Source organism: Eleutherodactylus coqui, chromosome 4 (assembly GCF_035609145.1).
Source record: "Eleutherodactylus coqui strain aEleCoq1 chromosome 4, aEleCoq1.hap1, whole genome shotgun sequence".
Lineage (NCBI taxonomy): Eukaryota > Metazoa > Chordata > Amphibia > Anura > Eleutherodactylidae > Eleutherodactylus > Eleutherodactylus coqui.
This window is the reverse complement of record NC_089840.1, coordinates 268882370-268895265: the sequence shown is the minus strand read 5'-3', so window position 1 is coordinate 268895265 and position 12896 is coordinate 268882370. Positions and strand designations below refer to the sequence as shown.

Sequence of the window (12896 nt, the reverse complement as noted above, 5' to 3'; positions counted from 1 at the left end):
CATCTACTGTCTGAACATTGCTGGGCTGCGGAGTCGGTAAGCTAAACCTCCGACTCTGACTCCTCAACTGTCCCAGACTCCGACTCCTTCATGTTTTCTTAAGTGATAAACTTACTGTATTCACGTGGTAACATCCGGCTTCTCATCACCATTGCGGTAAGATAATCAGCTATTTAGGTAGAGTATAAAATATATTTATGGGAATGCAGTTTCAGAACGCACAACTTTACTGACTATGAAAGGAAATGTGCAACAGATTCTGCACTGAATTAATTAGACCATATTTATAATAAATGTATTATGGGATTTTATAAGTTGCAGTCGGTACATTTCATCGACTCCAAAAACACCAAAATGGGACTCCGACTCCAACTCCCCGACTCCGACTCCGACTCCACAGCCCTGGTAAATTGTTGCAGGTGGTTGTAAAAAGGCAAACGTTTCAAATTATGGCATGCATCATAACTTGCAACCTTTGTAATACAGAAAACTGTCGAACAGTAGTTTTTATATAAGCCCCGATGTCTCTGTAGAGGGGGTGGCGCTGAGAGGCTTCGCAGAAATAATGGGGGGGAAAGCTTGATTTCTGTTAGTTTATGGTAAGTTGGGGTTCACAATTATGTGTGGATTCCATATATATGCGGGTTTGCAGCGACCTAATGGGCAAAAGTTATCATGCCTTTATTGTACCTTACGCAGTAATGTTGTGATTGGAGGGGAGAGATCACATGACAGGTGGGACAGGAACTGAGCAGTGTAGTGGAAGCTGCTAGTGTGATCGGACGTGTGCTATTTGGCGTGCAGGTGGCTCCTGTGTCAGGGCCTTCAACTTGGTCATCAGTGCGGGGATTCTCCTTCGGAGAGCCTTGGGAGGAGGTGGAATGTCTTAAGCTGAGAAGGAACTGAGTGGAGACTGGATTTTGTCTAACAGAGGAACTTGTACTTCCCTGGTGCGTTGCAGCCCGCCATGTGCTCTCAGGCAGTTGTCTGCTCTTTGGCCTGATGACCAAGTAAAGTAGACAGGTTGTCTGGGACAGGAGTACCAGCACTTGGCACTTACCGGACTGTACTCTATTACCGGGTACCTAGACTTGCCAGTTCCTCTAGCTATTGGACTACATGGAAAGTGTTCACTCGATATATGTAGTAGGTGCCTGCATTCAAAAGACTGCATTCTGGACAAATTGTCAAAAAATAAATGACGCAGTTGTTCAGCATGACGGATTGGCTCTTCACTTCTCGTCAGCACCCGCAAGAGTGTGACAGGAGCATTACCAAAGTCAGAGCAAACTGGGCTTAGAGACTGCCCTAAGTATACCAGCGCCATCCTGAGTGGAGAGCTTTACTCCAGCGCTACCGGCAGTTGGAGGCACTAGGGCTCCTAACATCTTACCCACCGCAGGACCCTTATTACCTGTCCGTCTAAAGGGCCCCCATTCCACCTTGTGGAATCCTCTGCTTTTGGAGCGCTACCACAATGGGCTGCCAGGTTTTTGCAGGTTTGCGTTTGAACCCCCAAAAACTGGATTCAGATAAGACCCCTAGATGGAACTATTGATAAACCCACTGAAATGGGGACCAATACATCTCCATTTTTGCAGCTTTTCACTTGTTTTGAACCAGAACTTGGGGGATTCCAAAGTAAATCAAGACAGAATTACTGGGCAAAATGACAAGCGAGACACGATGCCCTTTAGGATAAGTGAGAGCAAAAGAAATGCAGTGCAACTCTGAAAACCCCTTTAGGTGTTATCCAGCATTATAAAAGAGGGTCTACTTTTTTCCAGAAACAGCTCCACTTTTGCCCATGGGCTGCATCAGGTATTACAGCTCACCCCTATTCAAGTGAATAGGAATCAATTACATTACCAAAAACAGCCACAAATAAGAGTGGCTCTGTTTCTAAAAAAAAAAAAAGGGTCAGGAAAACTATCTATTCTCCTTATGGAGAGCACTCAGAAGGTGGGTGAGTGAGGAGACTTATAAGGCCATTCATGTTCCTCTGGGTAATATGCAAATAAGGGAGATGGAACAATACCTCTGCAGTGCCACCTATTGGAAGGCAGCATTCCTGCAAGTCAATGTTAATGTTACGTTCATGTGAGCAAATAAGCACAGGGCCCACAGGAATGTGTCTAAAACGGCTAGGTATAACACAAGCACAGGGACCTAAAACGGGCTTCAGACTGGTTGTGCTGACGGAAACACCAACCGGACAGAGAACTGCATACTGCGAACTGGAGGGATGGACAGACATAAACATAGGGACTGACAAATGATCAAAACACTCACCTTGCATACTTGTACACATAAGCAGATAATATAGCTATAAAAGTACAAGGTATTGGTTCGTACATTGGCCAATGAACTTAAGCCGCAAGGCCACGACAAGGCTCCTTGTGTCTTGTGGTCCCTACACTAGCAAGACACATCTACTAGAGGACCCTAAGGGACACCCTAGCCCAGAAATGGCAGACAACACAGCAGGGCAAAGCAAAGTCAAACTGACACAAAACTGACAGAAAATAAACATAAGAACGGACATGAACCAACAAGACACCAAACGCACAGCAAGCTGCAACGGACAAGGATACATGACTGCTCACTCTGAACACCAAACAGACACTGACAGGAGCTAGGTATATGTGTGACCAAAGACCCAGGGGATTGGCTAGCAGAGGATCACCACACCCAGCCAGCACAATCATGCCACACCTGTGGAGCTGTGCTGCTAGAAACCTATGTGGTGCAACAGATCCCAGCCAGCACAACCTAACAGTTAGACTCTTTATACAAGCCTTGTGACAATGACTGAGAATTGAAAGCCAAGCCAGAATCTATACACAGAAACTGTTTCAGGGTTTTGCCCCTCATCAGTGTGCAGTAGGCTTCTGGCTTGGCTAGCGAGTAGCCCAGGACGTGGGTCAGGAACACTATCTTTTCTCCTTAGGGAGAGCATTTTTTTTTGTATTCCGGGAAAACCCCAATAAATTGAACATTAGCACCTATATTGTCCTTAAAATCCGTTCCCATGTTCCTTAGCACTTAGTCAACAAGTGCTGCACTTTGTGATCCTTTCTATTTATAACGCAGATGACTTCTTGATCTTTATTTAGAAGGACAATTAGAGCATTTATTGCATGTTTTTACACTCTTCGGTATAGAACAGGTGCGATGTAGAACAATTGCGCACACGTGCCAAGTTATTCGCCGGTTTTCATGGGATGGTGTGAAAAAAGCTAACTAAAATAAACAGTGTCTGAGGGATCTGTGAGCGAGAAGACGGAGAAGACTGGAGTTAAGGTGACTACTAGGTTTTGCATATCAGTTACAGCAGAAAGCCGGCACTAAGAGGAGGGAGGAGAGGCTGGGCGCGCACCACAAGCTGACTGACTTGCAACCTAGATAAAGTGATGTACTAGGAATTACCTTCTCCTCTCCTACTTTATGACTCCACATGAAACAGAAGGAACAACTAAGGATGCTGGTAACTGTGAAGAGCAGTCACTGAGTTGACCCTTAAGAAGAAAAAACCTGGGTATGCCAAATCGTATCAATGTAGAGCTACTTCCGATAAAAAGGGAGAAAAGTTGGATATACAATATACGTAGGGCTGGATCTGTTGGGAACTTGGAATTGACTTTGAAGAACAAGGAAGACCTCAAAGACCTTGGAGAGCATAAGAAGGTCTTCCACAATGGTCTGGAGACATCTCAGGAGGTCATTGACTACTCGGATGATCTAAATGGGATTTAAATTGTTGCTCTTCACTATGATGACCACATAGGCTGGAGTCTAAGTCTTGAGAGGTCTATGGAGTCCAAAGCTTTGAGGAGTCCAGGGGAAGGGTATCCTTTTATTGTGGGGGGCAGATAGCTGCTTTTCTGTGGATATTGGATGGTGAGGTATCTGTGTCCAGCCTTCTCTCTGTGTCATGGTGTTACCCAAGATGTTTCTTGACGAGGAGTGGCAGTCGGAAGGACTACAGACGTTGGGCATTGTATTCTTACTCTTCACTTCTCTTAAATTATTGCATTTTCTGGGGATCATTGACTTTTCAGAAGAAGGTAAGAGAAGAACTGAGTGCAGTATTCATTGTATGCAGTAAGTGGTCGTCATCCTCCGTCAGGTTCCTAGTTGTATTTGTTCTTGCACAGGTGGTTGTTACCCAAGTTCTCAAGTCTTCTGAATGGTAAGTCCAACTAATTACACACTGGTACTGGTCGTGCCACCAAATTAGTTCATAACTAGCCAGAAGCCTGGGAAAGTAGAGTGGCATTCTTAACGGAAGATGCAATAGCCACTATATTACTGTTACCCAGCTCTCTTGTACATAGATACATCTGAAGAAAGTTTTTAAGAACATGATGACTGAAGAACTTAATATAACTTCCTTTTAGGTGGAAGATAATGTTTTAAAGATGTCCTCGTGTCAGCTGGGCTGGCTGTACAGCTTTGTGGTCGCGGCCCCACTGACTCCAACAATGTCTTTTGTTCATACTCTCTCCTGTTCCCCCATACAGGCACTTATTAAATTCATCTCCCAGTGCTGTGAATATGTCAAGTGGGGGATCCCCACCACTCACTGTCAATGGGTGACTTCAGATTTGATTGACCGTGAGCGATGGGGACCACTCACTTGACACAGTCACAGTGCCAAGAGCCTGAATGTGGGTGAATATCAACAAACAAAAGACACTGTGGGAACCAGCTGGGCCACGCTACAAAGCTATGTAGCCGGCCCTACTGACATAAGGACATGACAGGTCCTTAAGAATTGAGCTACTCCTGGAAGTTCATAGATTTCATAGAAGTTCTGCACTTTAGTTTGACTTTTCTCACCGGAGTAAACCCTTCTCACAACGTAATGCTGAAACCTTAGAAGAGACCAGTGTCTGCTAAGGTTCTGTACAAAACTCCGGTAGAGTACTGCTAGCCATGAATATCTTTTCATGAGTCAGGAGGTAATTACTCAGCATCCACTCCCAAATATTATTATTGGGAAAGTACATTATGCTTTCTCCACTAATATCCCTTTTATCCACAAATATGCAACATGTCATTCATATTCTCAGCATCACTCTAAATAATTCACACGTACCCATATTTCCTGTAGATCTAAGTGCTAAAATGCACACAGAACAGTGCAACACTTAATGAGCCTTAATTCATTCGAAACCTTGATGATGAGCAGAGTTAATTATTGCTGCGTGAATGTGTCAATGGAGAGGCAGTGATAGCAATCATAATAAGGATCCGGCACCATCTGTAGTCTGCACAGCACTTTGGGATCCCCAGTCCACATATCATCTTGGGGTAAAAAACCACCAAGCATCTTGGGAATCGACCAGCAATCCAGCACCTTTTGGGGCTTATAGTCCAGTCAGTACCTTGAGAGTCCATAGTCAATCTAGCATCTTGGAGGCCCACAAGCTATTCTGCACCTGGCATCGTATATTCCACCTAGCACCTTGGAATCTCATAGTCAACCCAAAATAGTTAGAATTCATAGTCCACCAAGCGTCATATCATTCCATGTAAACAGGCAGCCGTTCAGTCTGGAGATACCTGTTTAATTCGTGTAAAACTGAGAAAATTGACTTCTAATGTGTGAAAGTATTAATTGGGAAGGAGGCTGCATGTTTTGGTGAAGGAGGTGTTTTCAGTGGCCATTTTGAACTCTGCCATACTGAATTCAGCTGGGAAGGGAGTCGTGATATGTAAATCTTGGCTAGAATAGACTCATACACTGGGAGTGTCGGTTTTTATCGAATTTCAAAATAGCCGCCAAAAATGTTTCCTCCACCAAAAAGTGCAGCCTCCCTCCCAAGTACTACTTTCACACAGTGGAAGCCAATTTCCTCATTATTACAGCAGTTAAATGGGTGTGTTCAGACTTTTGCCTCATATTATATCTTGGTGGAAATTGAAAGTGCTACACTCAAAAGAAATTGTTGGAATTTCATAAAACATGGTAGATGTGTACAGAGTCATACCCAGAATAGTGATGGCAAGTTGGAATGGATCAGCCAGAGTTTACTACTGTTCTATACGGTTTCAGTGGAAGTGCCCCCCATGAGCACCTGTACACTCTTGAATCCTTGCAGGCATTGAATTAATAAGTGTTTGGCTATCTCGCTGGGGTCTCTCCCTGCCTGCATGACTTATATAGTCACGTGTTGTACAGTTTGTGGTGGGTAGCCACGTGATGTAGTGTGTCAGCATATGGTGTCCCAGACACACTCTATTGGGGATAAATCTGGGGATCGCGCAGGCCAATCCATGGTCGTAACACGTTGCAACGAATGTCTTGTGATGGCTGCCGTATGTGGATGGGCATTATCCTGTTGGAAGATATCATATTGGATGGTGGTCATGAAAGGTAACAGGGTGACTCTGTCCAAATACTGGTGTGCAGTCATTGTGCCTTCAACAACCACCAACTCCATCCTGCTGTCATAACCCAATCTATAACTCCAAGGGCTGGACCGGTGTGGAGCTCTGAAATCACAGCAGGGTGAGCCCTTTCTCCAACACTGCCGGATATATTGCCGATTATCACTTTGCATCGGACAGTATTGGGACTTGGCACTGAACACAACTGTTCTTCATTCAGTTATCCAGTTCCTTCTGGTAGTACATTAAGTACGTCATTGGTGGTAGTGAAATCGGGGTAACGGAAGGCACTACATAGGGGGTCCAAGAATGCAATCCAGCTTCAAGCAATCAGTTCACAGTCACTGACTCCAACCACTGCTGGCATCTCTGCTGCAGTCGCATGTATCAGAAACTGCCATCCGCACAGTTTGGGGGTCTTAACATAGTGTTGTCCTTCTGCGTGGACCTATGCTGGGTCTGTGAGTACTGAAGTCTTCCTGTGTCCACTGAGTAACCAATCTCTGTACTGGTATTGCACTATGGCTAGTTCTTCGGGAGATTTTATGATATGGTGACCCCATTTATCCACATGCCAATTATCCAACCTCTCTCGAAGTCACACATTTGGGTTCAAACTCTACAATTTGGTGAACCTGGTCACTGACAATCTGTGGACAAAAAAAAGACCTTCCCACGTAACACACTTTACGATTTATAAGCTAAGACAATGTAGCATTTTGCATAACAAAGAGTCCCGTAATTTCCATACTAATATCCGGACTTCATCCAAATTTTACTTATTCAATACCCTTCATATGAAGAGACTTTTATCCAAGTTTCCTAACTTTTCCACAACTCTCCTGGGTGTAACCCTTTCTATTTCCAGCCGTGTGTTAGGCCAGTTTCACATCTGTGTTGGAACCTCCTTCTCAAATATCATAAAAGATTGTTAACCCTCTAATTCCAAAAGCATTGGATATATTTCTGGGACGATTTTCACTAGATTTTGGAATCTTGTTTGTGAAATCCTCATCCATTCCACCTGAAGATGTTGGGCCATAAGACTTGCTTTCCATTGCCGTTCAGTAGGGCAACTCTTCAGAGCATGAAAATGTAGCAAACTGACCCGGTGGAAAGGCAGCATCCTATGAGAAGCCCCACACTGCGACCATTGTGTCATCTATGCTTGTCTCTGAAAACTGCATGACTCTATGCCTCGTTTTATGCACATAGTCAGAGTGTGGCCATGGGCAAAATTATAAATGGGGCTCCAAATTGTGAAATGTGACCCCAGTCCTCAGCTAAGCTCTACTGTTTCCGTAACATCTGGTAAACTGGTCGGCAAACAGAAGGTTCTCAACACAGCCATGAAACACTAAAATAGGAATACCCCTTCAACACTGCCTCCTCATTGCCCCCACAAGTTAAAGGGGTTTTCCAGGGAAGTATGACCTACCCTCAGGAGGATCACATGATCGCCCGTCGTGGTTGTCAGTGCAGCGGGATAGATGGGCGTCCAAGGAGATGGGATGGAAGTGGCCTAGCTGGCTTCACTCTCACTGAAATCAATAGGAAATGAAGCGGCTATTACACTTCCACGTCTGTCCCTGGTGTCCACCTCCCATTGATTTCAGTGAGAAAGAAGCCAGCTAGGCCACTTCCGCCCAATCCCCTATGATGATGTGGCCCGCTGCACTGACAGCCCTGTTGGGTGATTAGGTGATCGCTAGAGATCCTGTGTGACAGGTCCCTAGCGATTAACTATTGATGTCCTATCCTGAGGGTAGGTTATCAAGTGTTTTTGCCCTGAAAAGTCCTTTAATGCCCCCTCTATACCCTTTGACTCCTGACTGATATTCAGCGACCCCCTTCTCTTTGGTTCCTCTCCACTAGAGCACCAGAATGCAGGAGAGAAGAGAGCAAGATCGGAGACGCAAAGTGGCGCTCGCACAGTGACCGTAAGCCACGCACGGACTAAAGACCCTGTTACGCAGGTCCAAAAAATATTTGGATTGTGTGAAATTGAACGGTAATCATTCGGTGTGAACACGGACAACAATTATCCGCTCACACGTTGTTGCGTGTGAACAGCGATTGTTTAATCGGCCATATCCACTGGTACTATGAATGTACACGACTGAACGACATGCGAACGCAATTGCAACACCACTGGCTGCACAAGCGAATAATCCCATCGCCCCATACAAAAGGAGGTAAGCAGGGAGGGGAGTGAAGTTCCAGAGTTTGTGGGACTTTTCACATGGATCGAAGAATTAGTTCACGCAGACATTTCTGCACCACAATGTTATCAATATGGGATTTGAATTTCGCACTTGTTAAAATCTGCAAGTTTTTACGTCAAAACCGCAAGATTATCCCTTTCCAATCCACTGTCTGACGTCTATAGACATTATGATTTAAGGCTGTACAGCTCTGATGTTGGAAGACATCCGTCGGGGTTCTCTTACTGTATATGGCCAGCCTCTCTGCTGTCAGAGCCTATCCAACGTGTCACCTCATGCAGTACTGGCTTTAGCCAGCAGATAGCGCTGTTGTATAACGGCAGAAAAAGATTAAGTCCCCTAGGAAAACCAGCATACAAATTGGATTGAAAAGGGTTAAATTCCACAGTGGAAAAGTTTTTGCCTGCAGAATTAGGGGCGTCTTGCGGAATTGGTCCTACGGATTTCTAACATACAGGAGATGGGATTCCTCATTGAAATCTGTGGAATAAAATGCAATAAATTCGTTCCGCAGTTAAAAACCCAACAAAATCCGCACTAATTAAAAGAAATCTGCGCTGCGTCCTGCGGACAATTCTGTCCCACATGGAGGCACCCTATAGCCAATCAGTGAGGAGCTGCTTGTCTATTGCAATTGTGTGCAGCACTGTCTCTGCTGAATTGCAATGGCGGCACAGAATGCAGGGGGCCCTTTGGGGATGGTGGCCCTAGGCAATTGCCCAGTTTGCCCCCCTAATATCAGCCCTGACAATAAGTGAGGTAAGATTAATTAAGAGGGTGCACATACTTTTTGACACAGATTGTAGGATATGAGACTCTAAAACAAGAGTCTCCCACTTGTGTTTGTTCAACCATTAGAGAATCACAACCCCCAGCATGCTCTGACGAATCAGCCTGACTCTTGTTTACACTGAAGATGCTGTCGGCCCTTAACAGCGAGCAGCTTCTGGTCTCTGCGCTCTGTGATTCCTCGCCGTCAGTTCCCAGCGGTTAATGAAATATTTACAAGCAACTCAAAATTGCTTTTGTTGTGCCCTGTCCTTGTAACTCCATCTGTGAATAGAGGATCATGTAGTGAACAGGTCGTCCGGCGAGGGCCAAATCAAGGAAAAAATCTTCCCGAGACGCCGCACATGATCCGCTAGGGAAACCGTCGCCAGCCATCTGATGTACGTCATGGATAGCAGCATTTATGTGAGGGGCTCGGGGGTCCGCTGCACACGGCATGTAGTATTCAGGGTCCTCAGATTTGGGACCAGGTAGGGTTCTGCATCCAACCTAGCCTGACCGATGTATGGAGGACGGTAAGCGACAACCACTCTGAGCCCAATCATGGTCGTCTGACAAAGGAGCGTTCACACAAACTACACTCAAGAAAAATCCGTCACATAGAAATAGTTGATGGAATGAAACGTTCTATATGTGATTGGATTCGATGTCCTGAACATATCACTGAGCTGTCATTGTCCTTCGTACCACTACTAGGGGGGACCGAATGTCGTATGTGATGGCCCCCAGACCATCACACCAGCAGGGGGCAGTGTGCTGCTTCACAGCAAAGGCAGGATTGAGGTGCTCACCCCGAGGTCTCCAGAAACACAGCCGCCGTCAGCGCCCAAACTAAACCTGGATGCATCACTGAAGACATCCCAGTGCCCCTACGTAGCATTCAGTTTCATCGTTCATGACATCACTGCAAAACGAGGTGATGGCGGGTCTCAAAGGCCGTACATGTAATGGGCGCAGTGAGACTAAATATCCTTTAGCGAAGATCCTAGAAATGGTTCCCACAGGCACCGGGCTGTAACGATGCTGCCACCTGTCTCTGGATGGCAGACAATCAAACAGTTTGAGCTGCTGGTGCTTGTCCGACGATCAGACGATCCTCTCTACTGGTGGTCTGTAGGGGTCGTCCTTAGTTGGCCTCATGCATCCACTGGTCCAAACACCCCCTAACCGTCTGGTCAGACGCTCTTCTCAACTGGTGGTCTGTTGGGGGGTCCTGAGCCCGGTCACCATGTGTGCCCTCATACATTCACTGGCCTCAACACCCCCTAACAGTCTGGTCAGAACGGCCGGTGGGGGACAATTCATGGATACGACCCTCCAGCTTCTCACATCCCAATAATGCGCCCCTCTCAGACTCTGGTAACGGGTGAAATCTCTTCTCTGCGTTGTAGAGGCGTCTAGTGGTCAACAAGCTCTACACAAGCAGAAGAAGAGGTCACTACACACAAGGAGCCTCCGAGAGCCTCCTATAGACCAAGGAGGGAACCATTTTATAGTCCTCCAGTGACAAGACCGTTCATATAATCACCACAACTCTCATCATTTACAGATCTGCCTGAGATGGAACCGCATGCTGGGTTTAGCAGGAGAACAACTTCTAGGTGATTGATGTTTATTATAAACTAGCTTTCCCGTCGCGCGTTGCTGCGAAGACAGACAGACATACATTCATTCGTTTTTATATATCTAGATAACACCCAATCACAGCGCAGCTTTCATGTTACCTCAACAGTAAGAGAAATAGCAACCAATCACAGCACAACTTTTATTCTGCCTCAGCAATATAAAAAATAGCAACCAATCACAGCGCAGCTTTCATGTTACCTCAGTGGTATAATATATAACAACGAATCGCAGCACAGCTTTCATGTTACCTCAGCAGTATAAGAAATAGCAACCAATCACAGCGCAGCTTTTATGTTACCTCAGTGGTATAATATATAACAACCAATCACAGCGCAGCTTTCATGTTACCTCAGCAGTATAAGAAATAGCAACCAATCACAGCACAGCTTTCATGTTACCTCAGCAGTATAAGAAATAGCAACCAATCACAGCACAGCTTTCATTTTACCTCAGCAGTATAAGAAATAGCAACCAATCACAGCACAGCTTTCATTTTACCTCAGCATTCTCAATATCCAGCAATTGTCTTGCGAAACGTTCGGCGGTGCATCATCTTGTAGTTGAACACTCATCCTGTTGCTCGTAATGCCTTTTGCTTTCGTTCTTGAGATGGAAATCAAACGATCTTTGTCTGGGGGGGCATAACTGTCGACGATGCTCGCACGCACCCCACCTATCGTAGGATAGATGTACTATGCCTATAATCCTCCCAGGAGTGTACCCAGCAACTTCCCAAAGTCTCATGGCGATTGGATGAATGGTGTAGTAATGCATAAAGGACAGACAGACAGACATACATTCATTTATATATATCAGGAAGTGAGAGAATTAGATTCCGTACGTAAAATTTGGACGCTAATTCTTTTGCGCATAGAATTGAATAATCGAGTTGGGACCCATTACCTTTTCCTATTTATGACATAATCAATGCTCGGGCCAAATTTCATGTTTCTACAACATCGGGAAGTTTGAGAATTAGTGGCAATGATGGAAATCGAACGATCTACGTGGGGGGGGTCGTAACTGTCGACGACGCACGCACGCGCGCCATTTATCGTAGCATAAATGTACTATGCCTATAATCTTCCCAGGAGTGTACTCAACAACTTCCCAAAGTTTCATGGCGATCGGATGAATGGTGTAGTAGCGCATAAAGGACAAACAGACAGACAGACAGACACGCATACATTCCATTTTATATATATAGATGTGTATGTTCCTGTTCGGGTTCTGTTCTATTGCAATATGGACTGAACTCACTCCGGAAAACAACCCATTGATTTCAACGGGTTAATTTACATGGACATGTTTTTTGGGGGTCATTTATTTAAAAATTACTGCATATCCTATTTTTAGGTGATTCTGCTGAAGAATCGCCATTATTCCATATGGGTGGAAAAAAAGAAAAATGCATCGACTTGCCTGTAAACGCGAGGATCTTGCTATCTTCTATTTTTTACTATTGGAACAAGATGCGATTTTTCACAATCGCCCGTGCAGTGATGCGACGTGTTCTTCTCACTGAATGCATCGCACTCGCAGGAAAAATCTCAGGTTTGCAAGTGCAATACCGATTCGGGTTTTTCCGCCCGATATCGCACTCGCCCGTGTGGAGGCATCCTGACGAGGTCCATTCTTTAGACTACATCTGGCAACTTTAGGTGGACCATAGCAGGTGGCCTGTGAGTTCAAGGACAAGTCTATGCAGTTATGTAGATATGTCCTCACGCTCAGGACCATAAACACACCTCCTATAGAGGCTTCCCCATGCATTGTCGTGGAAAGACAGCCTAGCAGGGTGGTCCGCAGGGGGGTCCGCAGGGGGTCCGCAGCCTGGTTCTGGGTTTTGGTGGTCTGGTG

The 12896-nt window shown here is 45.4% G+C and overlaps 1 protein-coding gene across 3 annotated transcripts in view; it reads left to right on the top strand.

Moving 5' to 3' along the window:
- The window catches only part of KCNIP2 (potassium voltage-gated channel interacting protein 2), a 452295-nt gene that overhangs the window by 362269 nt on the left and 77130 nt on the right, over positions 1-12896 (top strand). Inside the window, exon 1 of one of the 3 annotated variants that reach the window (XM_066598878.1) lies at positions 3897-4067. The exons of 1 other annotated variant lie outside the window; for it this stretch is intronic. In XM_066598878.1, coding sequence (XP_066454975.1) covers positions 3935-4067 — 133 coding nt within the window. In that variant the 5' untranslated portion in view covers positions 3897-3934. Of the gene's footprint in view, positions 1-3896; positions 4068-8521; positions 8592-12896 lie in introns of those variants that run through there. One more of the 3 variants, XM_066598877.1, reaches the window with a different exon arrangement.